This window comes from Delphinus delphis, chromosome 20, assembly GCF_949987515.2.
Source record: "Delphinus delphis chromosome 20, mDelDel1.2, whole genome shotgun sequence".
In the NCBI taxonomy this organism is placed as follows: domain Eukaryota; kingdom Metazoa; phylum Chordata; class Mammalia; order Artiodactyla; family Delphinidae; genus Delphinus; species Delphinus delphis.
This window is the reverse complement of record NC_082702.1, coordinates 12,006,249-12,028,276: the sequence shown is the minus strand read 5'-3', so window position 1 is coordinate 12,028,276 and position 22,028 is coordinate 12,006,249. Positions and strand designations below refer to the sequence as shown.

The following is a 22,028-nucleotide window of genomic DNA, read 5'->3' as shown; positions in this document are numbered from 1 at the left end:
GAAGAGATGGAGGGCCTTGGTCCTACCCGAGGTCCCCGGGCCCTGAAACCCTGAGGCTCTGGTCAGGTTGCCCTCTTCTTTGCCTGTTACAGGAACAACTGCGATGAGGCGGTCAGAGTAATTTTGGGGAAGCTAGATTGTTTTATCCATCTGCATATGTGCCCTAGAGACCGCAGGACTAGTAGCAGGTGGTTTCTTGACAGGGTGATGCTGGCATTTGCGTCAGGCTTATGAAGTGGCAGCCCCAAGCTCGCCGTGGAGGGGCGGATCGGCGAGGGACTGTTAGCAAAGATGGCGGTGGCGGCTGCCGCGGCGAGGGTCTGGGGATCAAGTCGAGGCTTGGGCCGGGTTGGCCTCCTCCTGCGGCGGCCAGGGGCTCGTGGGCTGGCTAGATCAGTGAGTATCTGGGACAACGGGGAGTTTTCTCCAAGGAGGTATAGGGATGTTTACGCTGTCTTCAGAGTGTGGGGGTTCCTCTAGGGAGTGGAGGAAGGGCTTTTAACAGAAGGGACAAGGGCTGGGAGAACCACTTGGAGAGGACACCCAAGGGAAGAACTTCCAGTTCCTTAGGAGGAGAAAAGCCAGGCAGCCCCTTTGTAACCCTGAAGGAGAGAGACAACTTGGATAGAGCGAGGGAGCTTCTTGTTAGTTGCCGCCGTTCCCCAGGGGAGGCCGCTTGGAGGACGCGGGCGGGGGAGGTGTGACCTTTCCTCTCAGTAGTTGGAGAAAACTGCCTTTGTAAGGGACAGACTTTCTTCTCGGTAAAGACTCCCCCCCTTCAAGGAGGAGAAAAGAGAGATCAGGTTTCCCATCAGGGACTTTTATGGTGCCCTTTGCTCCAACTCTGATTTTAAAGTGAATTGCGTAAAAAAGTCGTTTGATCCTGTGCCCCCGATAGAATGCCTTGTCGGTTTTGATGACTGTACAGAGAAGATGATCAATAAATATTTGTTGAATTAATGAGAGGGTGGGAGCGGGGGCGGGGGGAGAGAGGTCCAGACAGAGCACTTAGCCCACATTTCTTAGAAACACTTGAGAAATGCCTTGTTTCTTGTCAAAAGTGTTAGGTTGATGCTGCTAATTGCTAGCTCACACAGCAGAAATCTAGTTAGAAGCCGCTATTTAGGAGAGAGGCCGGGGGCTGAGAAAAGCAGTGAACTAAGATTTCGCACGTAAGAGAGTCGTGGTTAAGAAGATGGGCTCAGGAGCTAGACCATGTGGCACCATGTCCCTAATCTGCCACTTTCCAGCTCGGTAGCTTTGGGCAAGGGACTGCTCCTCTCTGGACCTAATTTCCCCCTCTGTAAAATGCTAACAATGGCCCCATCTTAGGGTTGTGTAACTTAAATGTGTAAAGTGCTAAGAACAGGACCTGGTATATGACGAGTGCAATCAGAATGTTGGCCGCTGTTGAAAGTGAGGGTGGAGGGAAGGGACAGAAACTGGCCTCGGAGATGGGGGAAGAAGAAAGGAGGTGACCTTGGGAGGGTCTGGATTGGTGAGGGCCTTGGCGGGAAATCTATCAAGATCTTGTGGGGTTGGGCCTGACCGTCTGATGCCCAAACCATTGGGAAGGGAAGATAGAATCTGTGGGAAGAAGCTCTAGCTAGGGAGAGAAATGGGGGCAAGAAGATGGGCTGGGAGTGAGGTGTGGGGACACCTGGGAAGGGAGTTGAAGCAGGTAATTTCCGAAGGGCTGCTGGAGCAAGATGGAGGTGGAGAGTCCCTGCCTTTGGGCTGTTCTCGGTCAGTTTTGTTGTGTTTTGTTTTTGAGCCCTCAGATTCCCCACAGCTGAGCTCCCTAGAGCCCATTGGTTGGGCCTGCGCGGTGGGGTTGGGCTGGACTGGGGCAGGAGTAGGGAAGGGTCATTCCTGACTGATTAAATTGGCTTCCTTCCTGGCTCAGTCTCCTTGCTGCCCTTCACGCTTACTTCCCCTCCTTTTTTTTTTTTTTTTTTTTTTTTTTGGCGGGTTGGGTTGGGAGCAGGAGGTCTTTCAGAGTCTCTACGTTTTGCGTTTATATTTTTAGAGTCCCTGTTTTTTCTTCTCCACTTTTAAGTATTTCACTTGTTTTTTTCTTTTTTTTTTTTTTTTTTTTTTTTTTTGCGGTACGCGGGCCTCTCACTGTTGTGGCCTGTCCCGTCGTGGAACACAGGCTCCGGACGCGCAGGCTCAGTGGCCATGGCTCACGGGCCCAGCCGCTCCGCAGCATGTGGGATCTTCCCGGACCGGGACACGAACCCGTGTCCCCTGCATCGGCAGGCGGACTCTCAACCACTGCGCCACCAGAGAAGCCCCTCACTTGTTTTTTCTTAAGATTTAAAAAGGAAATTTTTTTTTTTTTTTGAGGGGAGGGAAGGAGTAGTAGCATTTAGTCAAAGATTTTGAGCCTGATCTGGTCAATAGGACTTTTTGTAATGATAGGAGTGTTCTGAATCTTATGTTGTCCAGTATAGTAGCCACTAGCCACACGTGGCTGCTGAGCACCAGAAATGTGGCTTAGCGTGACAGAGGAATTGAAGTTCTCATTTAATTTTTTTAAATAAATTTATTTATTTATTTATGGCTGCATTGGGCTTTTTCTAATTGCGTTGAGCGGGGGGCTACTCTTTATTGCGGTGCACGGGCTTCTCATTGTCGTGGCTTCTCTTGTTGCGGAGCAGGGCTCTAGGCTCACAGGCTTCAGTAGTTGTGGCTTGTGGTCTCAGTAGTTGTGGCAAGCGGGCTCAGTATTTGTGGCGCACAGGCTTAGTTGCTCCGCGGCATGTGGGATCTTCCCGGACCAGGGCTCGAACCCATGTCCTCTGCATTGGCAGGCGGATTCTGAACCACTGCGCCACCAGGGAAGTCCTTAGCTAGTCTTAATGAAGCACTTTATCATTTATAGTGCCAACTGACACCATTATTGTATTTTTTTATTTTTTTCATTATTGTATTTAATACTGCCATACTGCAAGGTATGTACTGGTAGTTTTCTTCTATTACAGGGGAGGAGACTGAAGCTCAGAGAGGTGAGGTCTGAACTTGGAGCTCCGGACTCCAAAGCCTAGTCTCTTTCCACAGTACCAGGCTGCCAGGAGGAGAAGGGGTAGGGCTTCGGTTCAGGTCTTGCAACATCCTGCTTAGTCCAGACATGGTGTGTATCATCAGAGTCTGCCCGGGGCTGGTGGGAAGAGCCGACCTCAGCCCCCATCATGCCCTCCCTTCACTGCCCTTCAGCCCCACTGGCCGTTTTCCCCTTTCCTTGGATGAGCTCCTCCCACCCGGAGGCCTTTGTAGGGATATGGTCCTTCAGGTGTCAGGCTGAGAGTTCACTTCCTCAGAGAAGCTTTCCTGACCCCATGACCGGTCTCAATGTGTAAAACAGGGACAATAGCAGTACCTCCCTCAGAGAGATATGCTGAGGGTGAAAGGAAGCAGCTCTTAGGAAGCACACGTACATCCATGTGCTCGGTAAGGGCTCAAGAAATGGCGGCGGCTGCTTTGCCCCAGGAACAGTGAATCTGTCGTGGCCTTGACTGATGCAGGGAAAGGATGCTTCCCATCTTCAGTGGCTGGGGAGCTTAGTGCTGCTAAAGCCGCCGGGTCCCTGAGGCCAGAGAAAGCCTGACGCATCTCCACACTTCCCTGGCCTCCCCAGCCGGATCCCCCTGGAAGGGAAGGCCGCTGATGAGGTCACTGACATTCCTGAGCTGGAAGTAAAGCCAGGGTCAGCTTTGCACTCTTTGAGGCAGAGCGCCTCAGACTCCAGAGAGAGAGCAGGCTTGGCTGGCCTCAGCTGTCCTAGCTTCCGAGGACTCGGTTACCTGGCACCATCCACACAGCCTTCCCGGGCTGGACCCCGCTCTTCTCTCCAGCTGCCCTGTAGTGGGCAGGCTGCCTGGCTTCAGATGCTGACACCGCTGCGCATCATCTCCCTGGGTCACGGCCAAGTCACCTAACCCCTGTGAGCCTTGGGGCCACCTGTGTGGTACGGAGGTGTGGTCATGGCGCCTGCTTCACCTGGGTGCTGTGCAGGTTCAGTGAGTCACAGGCACCATACAGCAGGTGCCTGGTGTGGCGCCGAGGCACGTAGTTAACTGCTGTGGTTACCGTGCTACAGCCAGGTGGTCTCCAGGGTGCCAGGATCTCTCCTCTTGCCTCAGAGCCTTTGTCCTTCCCAAGGACTGACGTGTTCTCCCCCCAGCCTCTGCCTGGCTCACCCCTGCTCGTCCCTCAGGCCTCGGCTTCGCTCCGCCTTCTCCAGGAAGCTTTTCCTCCTGCTGCGTGTGATGCAGCTAGTGAAAGTCTTCCTACTCGATCTACAGCAGGTGCTTTATATCCGCCTCACCACCAGCCAGTGAAATAGAAACTCTTATTTCCACAAGGGGACGCGGGTTCAGGGAGACAGTCTCCTACCCAAGGTGACGTGGCTGGAAAGGGACAGAGCCAGGATTCAAACACAGGCCGCTTGGCTCTCCAGCCCTCATCCTACCCTGCCTGTGTGTTAACTAACCTCTCTGCAGTCCTGCCTCTTCCGACATCACCCCTCCTGACTATGACTTGTGTGTTCAGTGTTTGTCATCCGTCTCTCCCCGTTGTCCCCAGCCCTCAGTTCAGGGCCTGACTTGGAGCAAATATTCAATGATGACTTGTTTGACCGCTACAGTCATCAAGTACACTTGTTAGCTAGTCATAGTTATCGAGTGTTTGTTACGTGTCAGGCACTGGGCTGAGCACTGTACACCCAGGGGCTCTTTAGATCCTCAGGACCGGGCTTCCCTGGCAGCCCAGTGGTTGAGAATCCACCTGCCAATGCAGGGGACGTGGGTTCGAGCCCTGGTCCGGGAAGATCCCACATGCCGTGGCGCAACTAAGCCCGTGTGCCACAACTACTGAGCCTGCACTCTAGAGCCCGCAAGCCACAACTACTGAGCCCTCATGCCACAACTACTGAAGCCTGCGCGCCTAGAGCCCGTGCTCCACAGCAAGAGAAGGCCCCGCGATGAGAAGCCTGCGCACCGCAACGAGTGGCCCCTGTTGGCCGCAACTAGAGAAAGACCACGCACAGCAACAAAATAAATAAATAAATAAATGCAGCCAAAAATAAATAAATAAATTAAAAAAAAAAAAAAACAAGCACTGTAAAAAAAAAAAATCAGGACCATCTGTGAGATAGATGCTCATACCGCCCTTGGTTTACACATGAGGAAACTGATGCTCCGGGAGCTGTACTTACACTCCCGAAGGCAGCAGTCAGCTCAGAGTCCCTGCCCTTAACTGTGGCCCCGTAGGGAGTGGCTCGAGGAGGGGCCACCCCAGTACGTGTGGGGCAGACCTTGGCCTTCCAGAACAGGCATCTGTGTCCTGTGTGGTAGGAGAGAGCGTGGCTTCAAGGCTTTGTGTAGATCTGTGCAGCTTCTGCCCTTGTACGTCACTGCCACCAGGACAAACCCACTCCCCCGCCAAAAAGAAGGGAAAATGGGTGGAGACACATATTCCCTCTGCAGGCATTTTACCACCCACTCCCATTATGGAGCGTTTCCTCAGGGCCAGGCACTGTGCCGATCCCTTTGGTAGCTCAAGGAATCAACACAGTAACCGTGGGGTAGGTACCACATTCATCTCTACAGGCCCAGGAAGAGTGGGCACGGCCAAAGCCCAACTCCAGGGTACAGGGGGCATCAGTGTACCCTGACTGTAGCTCTCCAGCCTCTGGAGGCAGACAGTCCTGCCCTGACACCAGGGTTTGTTCGGAGCCCCATGACCCTGGCCTCCTGGCCCCTGGCCTCCGGTCCTAGAGCCCCTCCCCAGATGGCATCTCCCGTGTCTCAGCCTGTCTCTGGAGTGTCCGCTGGGGCCTCGGTCTGGAATTACAATACAGTCTTGAGATGCAGTCAGCCCTTCTCCCCAGCTCCTCTTTTCCCCATCTTCCCAGGGTGCCAGTCAGTTTCCTTTTTCCCATTTCCTGACCCTAGATTTTGGTTTTTTTCCTCTTCTACCAATTTTTGAGCATGTAACGTGTCCCGTGCCTTTGCTGAACCCTTCGTGTGCCTTAGGAACTTTCTGCAGCAGCCCTCTGCAGCCTTTTCGCAGATAAGGAAATTCAGAGACACGGTGTTTTGCAGAGGGCTGTGCAGTGAGCTGAGAAATTGGAACCCAGGTCATCCAGGTCAGTCTGATTCTAACTAAGCCAGTGAACTTAACCGCTCATTCATCCGTTCGGTCAGTAATTGGCTGTTGGAGTGTGTGCTCTGTAAACCATCGTGGACATGCTTCTTGCCTCCCTGGAGCTTGTGATGTGTGTGGGAGATACACATGAGAGGAATGGATCCTCCAGGTGAATGGAAGGGTCCGGCCGCGTGAGTGCTCAGAAGGCGGAAGCACGGTCTGCAAGAGTTGGGCCGCTGCCCTGCCGTTGGGAGTATAATTTCCTTTATATCCTCGCAATCACAAATGCAGATAAACGCACACAGGTTCACGTTCCCCTGCTGGAACCCGGGAAGGGCTCTTTGCCGCAATTAAAGGAGGGAGGGCGGGGAACGCATTTGAGCACCCGTGTGTGAGATCCAGCTCACGACAAGCCCAGACATTCTTCTTTAGCACCTATTGGAAGTGAAGCCACAGTTACTGAGCTGAGAGGAACCTGGCGACCGGTGGAAAGTAAAGATGCAGATGGGTGCAAAGTGGGCCAGCAGTGGCAGCTGGGGTTCGGGGCCTGGGTTTCGGGGTCTGGGTGTCAGCCCTGCCCAGGTTGGAAGCCCAGTCCTGACTTATCTGTTTTAGCCCTGGGGCCTGGTGCAGGGCGGTTATGTTACCTGCCTGAACCTGGGTTTCCTCGTCTGAAGGGCAGCAGTACATACTCTGCCTCACGGATGTGCTCTGAGGACTCAGTGAGGGTTCTGCACGCGGACCTCAGCCTGGTGCCCGGCAAAGGCTTACTGCAGGGGCACTGTTGCAGTGCTCAGCCTAGTTCAGGGCATTCTAGCTCAAGTGCTGAGAAATGGAATTGGTTCCCCTCCTGGTGCATGTGTAGGCTTCTCCCAGGCTTTCCCCAGCAGGCCTCCTCTCAGCCGGGGGTGTGTGATGCTTTCCACGGGGCTCCTTCCCAGGTCCAGAAGGGACATGCCATTGCTCACTGTTTGCCTTTTGTGTGTCCCGTTACCCCAGCTTCAAATGCTCTGTCCCTGACCCCTAGATATCCTTCAGGTCCCAGCTCTCATATCACTTCCTCAGGGGAGCCTTACCCTCTTTCCACTCTGCTCTCACCCCATGGCTTCTCCTGGGGGAATACGCATCACCCTCATCCGCTCAGCGTTACTTGTTGAACCTCTGTCTTCCTTGCTGGGCGGCAGGGACAGGTGTCTTGCCTCTCTTAGGTCCCCGGAACCCAGCACAGGCCATGGAACGAAGCAGGTGCTCAGATATTTGTTGAATGAGTCAGTCTGGGCTCCTGAACTGGAGTGGAGAGGGTGGTAAAGTGTGTGGAGCAGTTTGCCAGGCGGTGGGGAAAGAGGCTTCTGGTGCAGAGACGAGAGCAAGAGATGCGGTGGGAGAAACGATGATCGGCATCTTTCTGAGCCTTTACTATACATGCAAGCACTCTGCTCGCCGTTCTATACACGTGATTTTGTTTGAGCCGCGCAACGTTTCCATGCGGTGTTCTCCATTTTACAGGTTGAGAAAGGGGAGACTTGAAGAGGGGAAGTCCCGTTCCCATGGTCACTCAGCAAGGGATTTGAACTTGGCAGGCTGACTCTTAAGGGCTCACAGACATAGCTCTAAGCTGGGTGGCCTCCTTGTGGGTAAAGGGGTCAGTAAAGAGCCCTTCTGGCTGACTGGAGGTCGCTGTGCAGCGGTGTGTGTGTGTCTGTGGTAGCCGTGGGAGATGGAGAGGACGGGGTAGCGGCGGTCAGCCCTGGCGAGGCCTTGAATGCCAGGGTGAGGAGTTTGGACGTCTGATAATAATAGCTACTGGTTCTTGAGCTGCCTGCCACTTTATTAGATTATTTAACCTTTACAGCGACCCTGTGTGATAGATACTATGATTTTTCACCCCAATTTTACAGCTGAGAGCTGAGACACGAAGCAGTTGTAGGAACTTGCCCAACGTGTGACACGTTGGGAAGGTGGCCGAGCCGGGATTCAGACCCTGTGCATCAGGCCCCAGAGTCCACCGCGGCTGTGGTGGCTTAATCACCAGGCCGTGCTGCCTGCCGCTGCGGGGTTGAGCCTGCAGAGCCTCCGCTGCTCCTGACATGGGTGTCTGCTCCCCTCTCTCCCCCGCCGTCTCTCCCAGCATCCCCAGAGGCAGCAGCAGCACTTCTCGTCCCTGGATGACAAGCCCCAGTTCCCAGGGGCCTCGGCGGAGTTTATAGACAAGCTCGAGTTCATCCAGCCCAATGTCATCTCTGGGATCCCCATCTACCGCGTCATGGACCGGCAGGGCCAGATCATCAACCCCAGCGAGGATCCCCACGTGAGAGGCCGCTTCCCCCCGACCCCGTGCCTCCACGCCCAGGCCCCTTGCCCGTCTCCTCCCCTCTGGTCCCAGCGGGCCCACATATGTCTGTGCCTCCATCTGCAGCTGCCCCAGGAGAAGGTGCTCAAGTTCTACAAGACCATGACGCTGCTCAACACCATGGACCGCATCCTCTATGAGTCCCAGAGACAGGTGCGTGGGCACGGGCTGGGGAGAGGGGCGTGGGGTGACCTGAGGTCCCCCTACCTGTGTTTGGGCCAAAAGACAGCTCGCAAGGAGGAGGGAGTGCAATGGAGATCCTTGTCTTGAGGTCCTTAGAGTTCTTGGGGTTCTGCTGGGGCTCTGGAGGAAGAGGGTGGGAGGGTCCTGCCCAAGGGCAGCAGGGTGGACCAGATCACGGAAAGCCTGCTGTACGCCGTGCTGGGGGCTTAGCTGTGCTGGGAGAGGGCAGGCAGGAGAAGACTGGACTCCCCTTCCTGTCAGGCGCTCACAGTCCTGAGAAACAGCGTGGCTCTCGGTGCTTCCGGGAGTGCCCGTGTCCACTGTGCTGCGGTGGGGCACTCAGCTATGTTAGCATCAGCTGACAGAGACCCAGTCAAAGCAGCGTCAGCAGAGAGGGAATTGGGTGACTCGACTAACTGCAGGTCCATAAGGCCCTGTTTCAGGCACAGCTGGACCCAGCGGGCTCAAAACATGTTTTCAGACGTGTTTCTCTCTCTGAGTGTCTTTTCGGCTCCCCTTTGCCTTGGCTTCCTTCATTCTCAAGCTGCGGTGGTCTCTGGAGGCTCCAGATTCACGGAGAGGTGGCAGAGAAGGGGTTCAGGGTACGGGCTGTGGAGCTAGACTGCAGTTCGAGTCCACATTCTGTCACTCTCTAGCTTTGTGGCCCTGGGAAAGTTGCTTAGCCGTTCAGTGCTTCAGTTTTCTCGTCTCTAGCTACTTTATGGGGTTGCTGTGAGGATTGATGGTGGCCTGTGTAGTGGCCTTAGGAACAGTGAAACTGGCATTTGTCGTGGATACCAGTCTTGCAATTATTATCCTTTCTGTTTAACAGTGGAAAGAGAATGTCTGGTCCCTAATGTTCCAGCAAAAGGCGCAGAGCTGATGCTTATTGGCCAGGCTTTGGTCACAGACCCCCCCTTGAGCCAGCCCATGTGATTGACCGGCCAAGCCGGGGCCACGTGCCCATCCCCAGGAACCAAGGGCGCAGAGGCCTGGAGTCCGTCCCTCCCAGGCTGCGGAGAAGGAGAGCAGGAGCATGGGGTTCCTGTTAGGAAAGTGGGAAGAATGCTGGGCAGGCTCGTCCTCAGGAGTGGGGATGGGCTTGGCAGTCTGCACTTGTATCAGGCCCCCAGGTGACCCCCCTGTGACCCCACTGTGCACTGAAAGCACAAGGCCCACTGAGGACAATTCCGAGCAGGTCAGGCGGGCAGCCAGCTCCCTGGTTCTCTTGCTCACAGGAGCACTACGTGTGGGTTCTCCATCTGCCCAGAAACTTCCCTTGGCTCCTACCGTCCACAGAATCAAGACCTGCCCTTCCTGTCCACCCCGTCTCCCATTCACTGTGGCCTGGGCCATCTGCTCCCCCCTGCATGGCCTCAGTGCCAGGCCACCCCTCCCACACTCTCTCACATGGCCGGGCTCCTTCCTGACCCCTGGGTTGTCTGCGCAGACGGGGGCTTTGGAACCTGGCAGACGTGGGTCCAGTCAGAAATGGGACTTTAGGCAGGTGACTTTTCTTGTCTTTGCCTCGGTTTCTTTAGTGTATTAAAACATAGAAATAACGACAGAACCCACCCCACCCCACCCGACCAGGTGGGGGTTGGAATTCTGCGAGACCCGGCACGTAAAGCCCCTCGCCCCTTGGCTGACACAGGGAACCCTCAGTAAGATCAGCTCAGCCATCAGGTTTCAGCCTTCCTTAGCTAGGGTTATCCCAGCAGCCCCCATCCCAACAGAAATAAAAGCAGTAGTTTAAACGGATTAATAGGTTTTTTCTTCTGCATGAAAGAAATGTGAAAACAGGTGGTCAGGGCTGGTGTGGTGGTACCACAATGTCACTGGATACCCAGCACTGGCTTCTAGCCTCCAGGGCCCCTCATAAACCACATGGCTGCTGGAGCCCCCTCCGTCACGCCTCGCTCCAGGCAGGAGGCAGAAGGAAGGTGGAAGGTCAAACGTGGCACCGCCCAGCTGTCTCCCCACACCCACATTTATAGAACTTTCCAGGCAGTCCCACCAAAAAACATCACCCGTTTCATCGGTCACTCCCAGCTGCAAGGGAGACTGGGAAAGTAGTCTTTTAGTCCGGGCAGGTGTTGTCTGTGGTGGAATGAGATCTGTTAGCAAAGAGGAAGAGGGATCTGATACTGGGTAGGCAACCAGGGACCTCTGCCCCTAGCCCAGGTCCTGCTTCCTCAGGGGGCCCCCCCTCAGGCTCCTCCCCACACCAACCTCGACAGCCCTGCCAGGCCCTCAGCACCCAGCATCCGCCCCACTCATTACTTTCAATTGGCTCCCCACCTGGAAGAAAGTGTTGTTCATCTGTGGTTCCCCCCCTGCGACAGGAGGCCCCTGCGGAACACATGAGGCCTGGGCACAGGGCGTCCTGCAGCTGCTGACCCGGTTGGCTCCATTTTTACCTTACATACAGTCCTGCTTACCTCCATCTCTGTGCCAGGCCTCCCGGATCTCCAGCCAGACTTCACCTCTTAGCCCCCGATCTGCTTGGCTTCTCACCCTGGGTGTCCCTCACCAAATTCAGCCCATCCAGGCTTGAGCTCAGCACCTTCCTCCCGGACCTGCTCCTCTTCCGCCCTTAGGCCATTTCTCAGTGCCGGTACCGCCCTCCACCCATTTGCCCAAACTGGAGACCTACTGGTATTCCCTGTCCCCTCCCACCCCCTCACTATCACTTTCCCCTTTCATTCACTCTGCCCTTAGGTATTTAGTTAGAAATCCATTCTGCCGCCGTCAGGCACCCAGACTTCTTTTCTGCTTCACCATCGTGGGCGACTTGGCTTTCGGCCCGTGCTTCTTGCCTCACGTTCACAAGACGGCTGCCACAGGTCCAGGCTTCATGGCTGTGTGCAAACCTGGAGGGAAGGGGCGGCAGCAGCTGCAGTGACCTCTTTTATCAAGAAAGCAAAAGCAGAATTCCGCTTAATTCTCTGCCTAGAACTTGTGTCCTGTGGCCACTTCTGACTGTAAGGGAGGCTGGGAACATATTTTTCCAGGCTCTGGGATTAGGGGGCTCAGGAGAACGGAGTTGCCCTGGGCACCGGTGTAGCGAACCAACAGGGACTGCCGCTCCCTGCACCGCTCACTCTGCTTCTCAAGACTCTCAGTCATCCTCTCCCTGCCGCCTGCCACCACCAGGCCAGGCCGCGCCCCCTCCCACCTGGCGCTTGGCACTCGTTCCTGTCTCCTCCATCCGTTCCCACGTGGTAGCCTGAGAGACATTTTTAAAACATCTCTCCCCTGAGAACTGTTGGCGGTTACCGTCCTCAGGGTAAAGTCCGGATACGTCGTTCTCTCTCCCTCCTCGTCGTTCTCCACCTCTCCCACTTTGTGTCCCAGCCCTTCTGACCTCATGGCCTTTCTTGTTCTCTCTGCCTGGAAACCTCCACCCTCCCTACCTTTGCTCGGCATAGGCATCGCTCCTCGATGCCCCTCCACAGTGGGGCGGGTACCCCTTCAGCCCCCATCACGCAGCCCCATCACCCTGGCTGTAACCAACCTGGCGGTTCCTCTGTGAAGGCAGGGACGCCAGCGCGGCCTGGCCCAGAGCCGGCCTCCAGGAAGCATCTGTTGAACCACGGAGTGGTTGGAAGTCGGTCAGTGTTCAGATGTTTCTCTGGCATTGCCCAGTCTAACTGAACCTGCCCTCTGGGCCCTCCTCCACCCCCAGGGCCGGATATCCTTCTACATGACCAACTATGGTGAGGAGGGGACGCACGTGGGGAGTGCAGCAGCCCTGGACAGCACGGACCTGGTGTTTGGCCAGTACCGGGAGGCAGGTACGTCTGCCCGTGGCCCGGCCCTGTGGAGCAGGTGCCAGGGACCTGGGTCTGTGGTCCCCATCGAGACTCGTCAGGCCCAGTCCCTCCTGCTATGAAGGCGAGGCCCACATCAGTTACCAATGTGCTCTTCTAGGAGCGGCACCTTGCCAGAGAGGCCTAAGGGTGCTTCCCCTCCGCGGAGGCCTGGCAGTATTGTAGTTAAGAGCCTGTGCTCCTGACCATTCCATGCCTTGCTGGTGACCAGTTATTCGATTTTGGACAAGTCACTTCCGTTCTCTGAGCCTCAGTTTTCTCATCTTTGAAATAGAGATTATGATGGGATGGCAACCCCTTGCGCTGTGGGGCTGCCGCGAGCCTGCAGTGAGGTCAGGCCGAGCTGGCCTCTTCCCAGGTGCCGTGTCCTTCACGCAGCCACAGCCGAGGCAGATGGGTGGGCGTGTTCCAGCCTGGGAGTGGCTAACTTCTGAGTGAATGAGGGAGAGGATGGAAGGAGCGACGACTAGGAATGAAGAAAACGGATGAGTGTTAAGGAGAGACTGGGGGTGCAGGAGTGAGCCCGGGGAGCCGAGGGTGGGGTTCCACAGCAGTTGTTGGTATGGGGCCCAGCAGGGGAGCCAGATCTGACCCTTCCTCTCAGGTGCTGCACGATCTTGGGCAGGTTGCTTAACTGCTCCTTGCCTCAGTTTCCTCATCTACTGGGGGAGACAGTGAACCCTCCCAAGACGGTTGTTGAGGGGTTTCAGAGGGCAGATGACGTAAAGCCCTCAGCACAGGGCCTGGCGTGGGGTGAGCACTCGGAGTCAGAGGCGGTGTCGTGAGCAAGGCCTCTCACCCGGGGACAGCTCTTCAGTGGGGAGGTGTGGCCTGGCCAGGCAGGCTGCCCAGAGCGCTCCCGGGACCAGCACAGCCTTCCAGTCTGCTCTCAGACTATCTACTGTCTCAGCTGCACCAGACCCCCCCACCCCACATGCTCCAGGGGAGCAGATGCCCTGTGATACCGTCCGTGGTTCCGCATCATTAGGTTTGCCTGGGCATTGGGCCGCGAGCCAGGCCCCTGCCACGTTTGCTAAGCGCTTCTCACTGTTTCTGCTGAGGGGATCTCTCTGGGGAGGGCTCCATGCAGGGCCTGGAGCGAGGGTCCTGGAGTTACGGGCGGCCGCTGGGCTCTGCACATGGGGGCTGTTTGGGCCCCAGCCGCCTCTGCAGGAGTGAGCCATCCTGCACCAAGGGTCACGGAAGGCCCTGCATCCAGACAGCTGCCGAGGCGCCTGTGAGGGGCAGGGAGGAAAGGCAGGCCCCGCTTGTCCCAGTCCTGTGAGGGGCAAGGAGGAAAGGCAGGCCCCGCTTGTCCCAGTCCTGTGAGGGGCAGGGAGGAAAGGCAGGCCCCGCTTGTCCCAGTCCTGTGAGGGGCAGGGAGGAAAGGCAGGCCCCGCTTGTCCCAGTCCTGACTGGGCCGCTACTCCCCGTGTGACTCTGTGTCTCCTGTGAAGTGGGGAGAACAAGGGCACTGAGAACGGCAGCGCTCACTGAGCTGTCCTCAGTGCTGGAAACCTTGGAGCCTGTGTCGGTTCCCCTCACAGCAGAGTGGAGGCCCCTGCCCACCTCCCACTGGAGCGGCCGCAAGGGACCCCCGCCAGCCCCACCAGCTGTGTGAGCCAGCTAGTGCGAAGCTCGCGTCAGAGAGGTGTGGCCTTGTGGCGCCTTTGATGATGAGGTGGGCATCCACCGGGGTTTTGTTTGAAGAAAGGATTTTACTGCCATGAGCAGGTTTGAATATTTCCTCTCTAGTCCACAGGTCGTGAGCACGGCCCATACTTCTTTTTGGTTCATATGATGATTTTTTTTTAAGTAGATGAATTAGTGGAAACTCTTAAAAATCAGGTAGCTTCCCTTCCTCTCCCCTAGCGCCCCCCCAGAAAAGCACGCTGGATTGCTCCTTTTGAAAAGCTGGACCACCTGCCTCCCTGGGCAGAGGTCAGTTGGTTTGAACAGCAGCCTCCGCTTTAGGCAGGCCTGTGCTTTCTGCTCTGCCCGCCTGCTTCCTGCACCCGCTGGTCCCTATGAGCATCCGAACGCGCCTTCCCTGCTGTAGGACAGTCAGCGGAACGGGTCCCGGGCAGGAAGGGCCTGGCCCAGGGGCCCTCACAGGGCTGGCCTGTCCCGCACACCACCCGCCACGGTAACCCTGCCTTCTCCTGCACCAGGCGTGCTCATGTACCGGAACTATCCCCTGGAACTGTTCATGGCCCAGTGCTACGGCAACGTGAGCGACCTGGGCAAGGGGCGCCAGATGCCCGTCCACTATGGCTGCAGGGAGCGCCATTTCGTCACCATCTCCTCTCCACTGGCCACGCAGATCCCTCAGGGTGAGGATGCACGCCCCGGGCCCGCACACACAGTCTGAGTCGTTACCCTGCTTGGGCCCTAGCCTCCTCCATCCCTTCCGGGGGCTTCCTGGTGGCGCCAGGGTCCTAGCGCTGGCCTGGGCTCTAGACTTACACCCCTCTTGTCTGGGACCCTCGCAGGAGGGCTCTAGTGGCGTCTTCGCCCCATTCGGCAGGTTTGAGCACAATCACGCTGTCAGTTTCTCACGCTTGTGCCCAGCCCGTGTCCGTTCACCGGCACAGCCAGCTGCGTGGGACTGAGCGTGTGCCAGCTTCCTTACTAAAGGTCACCCGGCCGGTAGCAAGAAGAGGAGGCACTCAAATCGTGGACCGTGTGGCTCCAGAGGCTGGGTCCTCCACCCCGGCCCTGTCCTGCCTGCCCTGAGTGCCTCCCCTAAAGCTTACTCCGCAAGTGCACGATGCTTAGCGCAGTTGGTGTGGCTTCTGTTAAAGGTGACTGACTGCTTGTGAAGCAGACCCGCCGGGGGAGGGCTGTGGCCACACAGTGCAAAGACGGGGATGTGGACGGCCCCCGCCCCCGCTCTGTGGAGCCTGCACTCGGTCGAGGGTCAGTCTGCTCCAGGGCAGACACGTGAACTGATGTGTACAGGGCTTAGAGTGCCTGGCATGTCAGAGGGCTCTGGGCACGTTCGCCCGGTGTGTTCTATTTGGGAACAGGAGCGGTTTGTGTCTGAGGTGGGAGGCGGACAGGGCAGCTTTCTGGGAAGAGGTAGCATTTTCACTGATTTCCATTTCGTAGGCTTTCCATAAGGTGGGGCCTGGCCCTCATCTTCCATTTGGGTGACCAGTTAAGTCACTCAGTTGGCCAGTGTACGGAGTCCATGCTGTGTGCTGGGTGCCATTCTAGGTGCCTTGAACAGAGGCAGCAAAAACCTCAGCCTTCCTGCTGCTGACACTGGTGGGAGAGACGGACAATAAACAGGATGAAGTAACACATGGAGTGTGTCAGGGGTGACAAGGCCCACAGGGAAAAGTAAAGCTGAGAGGGAGCGGTTCTTGATGGGGGAAGGTGGGGACAGCTGTCACCAGGTGACAGTACAGACCAGAAGGTGAGAGAGGGAGCCACTCGGGATGTGGAGGCGGGTGCCTGCTCGGTGACGTGTCCGAGGTGCCAGGAGGAGCCAGCGGGGCAGGTGTGGAGGGAGGGGTGCGCACAGGTGGGGTCTCAGGCTGTCGACTTTTGAAGACACTTTGACCCAGAGTGGCCCCGAGCTGGGGGAGGGGGAGGAGTCCGCTGCAGAACCACCTGCCCGCTCGGCTGCTGCCCTGAGGGTAACAGCTTGGGTGGGAGGAGCAGGGGGCTGGGGAGGAGGCTGCTCGGGCCAGAGGTGGGGCTGGGACCACCAGGGAGAGGTTAGGGAATGGGGAGAAGGGATCGGATTCTGGCTCCGCTTTGAAGGCCGAGCGGGCATGGGGGCGTGACAGAAAGTCAGGAGTCAAAGATGCTGAAGTTCGTGGCCTGAGCAGTTGGAAGGATGGAAGGATGGAGCTGCCGTCAGCCGACGGGAGGAGACTGTGGGCGGGGCAGCTTCTGGGGGGGGGGCGGCGGCTCAGGTGTTTTCTTTCCCCTCAGAGCCTGGCAACAGCTAGCCTGAGGGCCGGAGCCCCGGGTTGGGGTGCGAGGGTGTGGACGCGGGGAGGGTATGAGTGCAGGGAGACGCGTGTCTCTGCTCCTGCAGCGGTGGGGGCAGCCTACGCGGCCAAGCGGGCCAACGCCAACAGGGTCATCATCTGTTACTTCGGAGAGGGCGCGGCCAGTGAGGGGGACGCCCACGCCGGCTTCAACTTCGCCGCCACCCTCGAGTGCCCCATCATCTTCTTCTGCCGGAACAACGGCTATGCCATCTCCACGCCCACCTCTGAGCAGTACCGCGGGGATGGCATCGGTACGGGCCCTGGGGGCTGCTCCCCGCTCTGCCTGCGCCCTCTCCTTCCTCCCCTCTCGCCCCACTCCCTGCTCCTGTCTCACCTGAGCCCTGGGGCCTGACCTGCCTCCCTGTCCCTACAGCGGCTCGAGGCCCCGGATACGGCATCCTGTCCATTCGCGTGGATGGCAATGATGTGTTTGCTGTGTACAACGCCACCAAGGAGGCCCGGCGGCGGGCCGTGGCAGAGAACCAGCCCTTCCTCATTGAGGCCATGACCTACAGGTGCCTGCCGCGCCCCCCGCCTCCGCCCCCGTCGGCCCCCAGCCTCGACCACTGCCGTCCTCAGCACCTCCCCCACGTGGATCACCGTCCCCGCGGTACAACCCCACTGCCCTGCACCGTGTAGCCCCTTCCGGCCTTTATTCCATTTCCCGCCTTCTCCCCTAGTCCCCCCCGTTCCTTCCTGACCCTCGCCTGAGGGGCGCCAGCCTGACCCTGGGTCCCCCTCCGGCTGGTAGGATCGGGCACCACAGCACCAGCGACGACAGCTCAGCGTACCGCTCAGTGGACGAGGTCAATTACTGGGACAAGCAGGACCACCCCATCTCCCGGCTGAGGCACTACCTGCAGAGCTGTGGCTGGTGGGACGATGAGCAGGAGAAGGCCTGGAGGAAGCAGTCCCGCAAGAAGGTGAGGAAGGGCCACCCTCCGTTGGAAACCACCCCAGGGGTCGTGTTCCGGGATGGTGTGTCACGGAGAACCCTGGAAGGATGGGGAGGCTGGGGGTTGGGGGCCATTGAATTGGCAGCCTCGGGGATAACCCTGGTGATGTCTCTAATGTCATGATGCCAGGACACGTGCACCTTAGCCGTGTTCTGCCCTCAGCTCCTCCGCCTCTGAAGAGGGATACTGGGGTACCCACCTCAGGAGCTTGTCTGAGGGTTTGCATCTGATTCAGATGGGGTGTAAGTGTCCGCCAGAGTCTGTGCACTGCCCTCCTCGGCCCTGGTCATCAGACACCAGAAGCACTGCGGCCCAGTGGGCAGGGCAGACCCTGGTGTCGGGCAGCATGTGCTTCCTGGCTCTGCCCCTGACCACGGCATCGTGGGCATGTCCCTTCTCTGTGCCTCGGTTTCCTCACCTCTGAGCTGCCTGCTTCTTAGGGCTGCTGAGAGGCTGAATCGATTCCATACTCTTAGTATAGTGCCTGGTTCTGCTAAGGATGGAGATGCTGGGATTTGGGACATCAGTTGTCACCACTGTTTTTTTTTTTCTTTTTAATTTATTAAATTTATTTATTTTGGGCTGCCCTGGGGCTTCGTTGCTGCATGCGGTCTTTCTCTAGTTGCAGCGAGCGGGAGCTACTCTTCGTTGCGGTGTGCGGGCCTCTCATTGTGGTGGCTTCTCTTTGTTGCGGAGCAGGGGCTCTAGGCGCGCGGGCTTCAGTAGTTGTGGCGCGTGGGCTCTAGAGCGCAGGCTCAGTAGTCGTGGCGCACGGGCTTAGCTGCTCCGCGGCACGTGGGATCTTCCCGGACCAGGCCTCGAACCCTTGTCCCCCGCATTGGCAGGCGGATTCTTAATCACTGTGCCACCAGGGAAGCCCGTCACCACTATTTCTATTGTCCACGTGGGAACTTGAGGCTCAGGGGGTTAACCCCTCGCCAGGATCCCACAGGTAGGAAGCAGGTTCCTGGGTGAGAGGTCGGCTGCCTGCCCACTGCCGCTTGTCCCCCAGGTGATGGAGGCCTTTGAGCAGGCCGAGCGGAAGCTGAAGCCCAGCCCCAGCCTGCTCTTCTCAGATGTGTATCAGGAGATGCCTACCCAGCTCCGCAAGCAGCAGGAGTCTTTGGCCCGTCACCTCCAGGCCTATGGGGAACACTACCCCCTGGATCACTTCGAGAAGTGAGGCTACTTGGCCCATCCCCACCTACGCCAACTCTGCCTCTGAGGGCAGAGGCGGCCAGGGCAGCACTTGGGGCGGCTCCTGCCTCTCCGTGCTGTTAACGTTGGTGGGGCCTTGGTCAGCCCCTTCTTCGCCTTTAGTTACAGGGTCTTCTCCCAGGGGCTGGGCAGGGGCACCTCCAGGACTGGAAGCCCCTCAGGGCTGGGGGTGGACGTGGCAGGTCAGCCTGTGGAACTTACTCAGAGTGAGAGGTGGCCAGCAGGTAGTGAATAAACTGTGTCTCTGCATTTGGCTTCATGCTACCTCTGGTTTCTGTTTCCTGGAGTTGGGGATGTGGGAGGAGAGGCCAGCATGACTGGTTTGGGGCTGCCCGTGCTTCTCCAGTTGAGATAAATAAGGCCGAGGCTGTTGAGCTATCGTCTTCCTCCAGAAGCTTCAGCAAGCAGGGTGGGGGTGGAGTCCTCCGGAGAGGGCCTCTTGTCTCCCGTAGAACGGGTCAGAGCTGGTGTCTAGCAAGGTGACCGAGAGGCCATCGGAGCCGGCCTTGCCCAGTAAGGGTGGGGAGAGCGTCTGGTGTGAAGGTCAGGGTGCAGCTGAGCTTTGCTCCGTAAACTGCCTCAAGGCCCCATAGACAGAGACGACTGACTCCAGGCCCCGTAGACAGAGACGACGACTCCAGGCCTCAGAAACTGAAAGACGGCAACAGTCTGTCGCCTCTTGGGGAGGCCCAGGGAGGGCTCAGGCAGCCTCCATTCCAGGACCTCCTTCCTCGCACCGAGGCCTAGAAAGAGAGGCTGAACAAGGGGCTGGCGCCAAGGCCCAGGCCAGGTCTGCCCTCCCCGCCCTGCCCCACCTCCGAGTCTCAGCACTGGAGCTGAGGGTCCCGCAGCTGTTTCCAGAGCCGGACGCTGTCCTGGGGGCTGAGGGGCCGCACCAGCAGCAGGTCACGGAAAGCACAGGGGTCAGCAGTGCGGCCTGCCGGCCAGGCCGTGAGGAAGCCTTTGTGGGTCCTGGGGGCCAGGCCCAGGGCTTGGAAGCACAGGCCGGTGTAGACATCATCGAAGGGGAAGGGCGCCACGCGGGCCGCCGCCCGCAGCAGCCAGGGTGCCAAGCGGCCCGCGATGATGTAGCCGCCCCCACTTGCGTAGGCTGGGTAGCCGCCTTCAAAGAAGGACCCAGGCACGTAGAAGGGTCCTCCAGGCTTCCGGAGGGGCTTGGCCTGGGTGAAGACCTCACCCAGGTAGAGGCCACGGGCCGTGCTGGGCGGCAGGGCCCGCAGGTGGTCCAGAAGGGCGGGGACGCGCACGAAGGCGTCATCCAGGGCTTGCAGGATGAAGCTCACGCTGGGGCAGTGGCGGCCCAGCCAGGCCAGCAGCAGGAGGTCCTTGAGCGTCTGGTTGAAGGGGGCGTCAAGGAAGTCCCAGAGCAGCAGGTCGCTGTAGCGGCGGCTCTCCCAGGCCACCAGGGAGCCTAGGTCAGGCCTCCCCTCGCCCGCCGGGGACCCCAGCAGGAAGAGCAGCCGGACCCCGGGAGCCGGCCTGCCCCACGTCTCCCTCACGGCCTGTCGTTCTGCAAAGCGCCCTGGTTCCGACTTGACGGCCAACAGCAGGTAGGGGACGTCGGGGTCCTCGCAGCTGGCCACCTGGCCACCGCCACCCCTGGGCAGCCACCGTGGGAAGCTCCGGCAGGCTGCCGACAGCAGGAAGTGGCGGAGGTCCTCGGGGTAGGAGGCGAAGTCGGGGATCTCGGCCGCAGCGGCAGCTCCCCAAGCGCGGCAGCCCCCCACCTCAGTGCTGTCCCCACTGGGCAGGGTCCCCAACCGCCACTGCTGCTGGTTCCAGTAGGCCGAGGGCAGCGGGTCAGTCTGGCCCAGACGGGCCGAGAGGTTAGCCGGCAGGGTGGGCTCGGGGCTGGCTGGCGTGGGGCCTGGTGGGGTGCTGCGGGGTCCCGGGTAGGCCTTACCCAGCCGGGGCTCAGACGTCCACTCGATGTACACTTTGAGGCCCAAGAGTGTGAGCAGTGCTGACAGGCAGAGAAGGCACTTGGGGCAGCGCATGACCCGGCCCAGGAAAGGGCAGCTGTGGGACCTGCGAAAGAGCCACAGAGGCCTTTTGGGGTGCAGGGGCGGGCCCTCGGGCCCTGCCGAGCCCTCCAGGGCTTCTCGTAGTCTCAGACCCTAAACCAGCCCTCCACCAACGACCCTGTACGAATCCCTATTCTACTCGCATTCCAGCACCCTGTTCTTTCCACTCAGCCTAGCTCCTTCCACTTTCGTAGAAACCCGGGAGGCTACCTATTCCCCATCCGCACCCCAGAGACCAGGGACTCCGCCTTTCCAACCTCCCTCTCCCCCCAGTTCATCCCCCTTACCAGGAGTCAGTATCACCGGGGTCACCTCCTCGCCCGACAGTCCCCACCCCAGGCACGGCTCCCTCCCCTTTACCTCTGGGTCTGGCTCTGGCCAGCTCCAGCGCCCTGGGCCTTGGGCTGGCCCTCTGCCCTCGTCCGGCAGCGCTGGTGTCTCCAGCGCTGTTGTTCTCCAGCCCAGCCCAGCCCAGCCCAGCCCAGCCCAGCCCAGCCGGTCTGTGGGAGGCTGGGAGGGCCCCAGGGGCCGGGAGGGACCGGGGCGGGGCTGAGGGAGGGGAGGGGGGAGGACAGGAGGCAGACCTGAGGGATGGGGCTGTGGCGTGTTGGGGCTGATTTTCTGGTGAGACAGCGGGAAAGGTGCAGGGGTGGCTGCAGAGACCGGGAGCTGACAGGCTGGGGAGGGGAGAACCAGGGGGCCTGGGAGAGAGTCCAAGGGAGGGTGAGGCCGAGGGGCTGGGAAGTGTCAGAATGGCCCAAGGGCAGGCAGAGTCCTGAAGTGGCCAGGCTGGAGGCCAGGGGCAGGGCCTGGCCGGGGGAGGAGGGTGTGTGTGTGTGTGTGTGACTGTGCTGAAAGGGCATGGGTGACCTTGCCAGAGGTGGGGGTGTGTGGCCCGGAGTCAGGGTGGGGATGGGGAAGGGGGCTGGTGGGGAGGAGGGGATACAGGCAGAGACCGACATTGCAGAGAAAGAAGAGACAGCCAGGGAGACCCCGGGGGCAGGCAGGGAGGAAACAGGCGGCAGAGATTCAGGAAGGCCCAGAGGAGAGAGCTGCAAGAAGAGAGAGATAGGACGGGAAGGTGGAGACAGCTGGCGAGAGATAAGGGAAGCCCTTGTGGGGGAGGGTGGAGAGATGTGCAGGGGCAGGTGGAGGGACGACGGGGTGGGAGCAGAGAGCAGGGAGTCTGCCAACGGAGCCAGAGCCAGGCAGAGGCAGCCAGACCCAGAGAGGAGCCGGGGAGGAGCAGATGGAAGGGGTGGGGGGAGGGCGGGCCAAGCCAGAGG

General features: G+C 58.8%; 2 protein-coding genes across 4 annotated transcripts; one reads left to right on the top strand and one right to left on the bottom strand.

Annotated features, from left to right (window-relative positions):
• Positions 1-275: 275 nt before the first annotated feature.
• On the top strand, positions 276-18,956 carry BCKDHA (branched chain keto acid dehydrogenase E1 subunit alpha). Of its 2 annotated transcripts, XM_059999843.1 has the most exons (9): positions 276-396; positions 8,279-8,458; positions 8,567-8,653; positions 12,372-12,480; positions 14,688-14,849; positions 16,568-16,774; positions 16,897-17,038; positions 17,275-17,446; positions 18,492-18,956. In XM_059999843.1, the coding sequence occupies exons 1-9, from the start codon at positions 292-294 to the stop codon at positions 18,660-18,662; spliced, it is 1,335 nt and encodes a 444-aa protein (XP_059855826.1). In that variant the 5' UTR covers positions 276-291; the 3' UTR covers positions 18,663-18,956. The 2 variants fall into 2 exon arrangements, with proteins under 2 accessions (XP_059855826.1, XP_059855827.1); XM_059999844.1 differs by lacking the exon at positions 14,688-14,849.
• Positions 18,957-19,096: 140 nt separating this feature from the next.
• B3GNT8 (UDP-GlcNAc:betaGal beta-1,3-N-acetylglucosaminyltransferase 8) lies at positions 19,097-21,185 on the bottom strand. Of its 2 annotated transcripts, none has more exons than XM_059999845.1 (2): positions 21,103-21,185; positions 19,097-20,746 (listed from the first exon to the last, which is right to left on the bottom strand). In XM_059999845.1, exon 2 carries the CDS (start codon positions 20,713-20,715, stop codon positions 19,522-19,524), a length of 1,194 nt encoding a protein of 397 aa, XP_059855828.1. In that variant the 5' UTR covers positions 20,716-20,746; positions 21,103-21,185; the 3' UTR covers positions 19,097-19,521. The 2 variants fall into 2 exon arrangements, with proteins under 2 accessions (XP_059855828.1, XP_059855829.1); XM_059999846.1 differs by lacking the exon at positions 21,103-21,185 and adding an exon at positions 21,030-21,101.
• Positions 21,186-22,028: the final 843 nt, after the last annotated feature.

What these genes read in the sequence shown, in the direction of transcription:
- BCKDHA (XM_059999843.1), top strand. Translation starts at nt 292, where the DNA reads ATGGCGGTGGCGGCTGCCGCGGCGAGGGTCTGGGGATCAAGTCGAGGC. An exon ending in CTCGTGGGCTGGCTAGATCA is followed by an intron (nt 397 to 8,278) that starts GTGAGTATCTGG and finishes CGTCTCTCCCAG; the next exon opens with CATCCCCAGAGGCAGCAGCA. An exon ending in TGGCCAGTACCGGGAGGCAG is followed by an intron (nt 12,481 to 14,687) that starts GTACGTCTGCCC and finishes CTCCTGCACCAG; the next exon opens with GCGTGCTCATGTACCGGAAC.
- B3GNT8 (XM_059999845.1), bottom strand. Translation starts at nt 20,715, where the DNA reads ATGCGCTGCCCCAAGTGCCTTCTCTGCCTGTCAGCACTGCTCACACTC.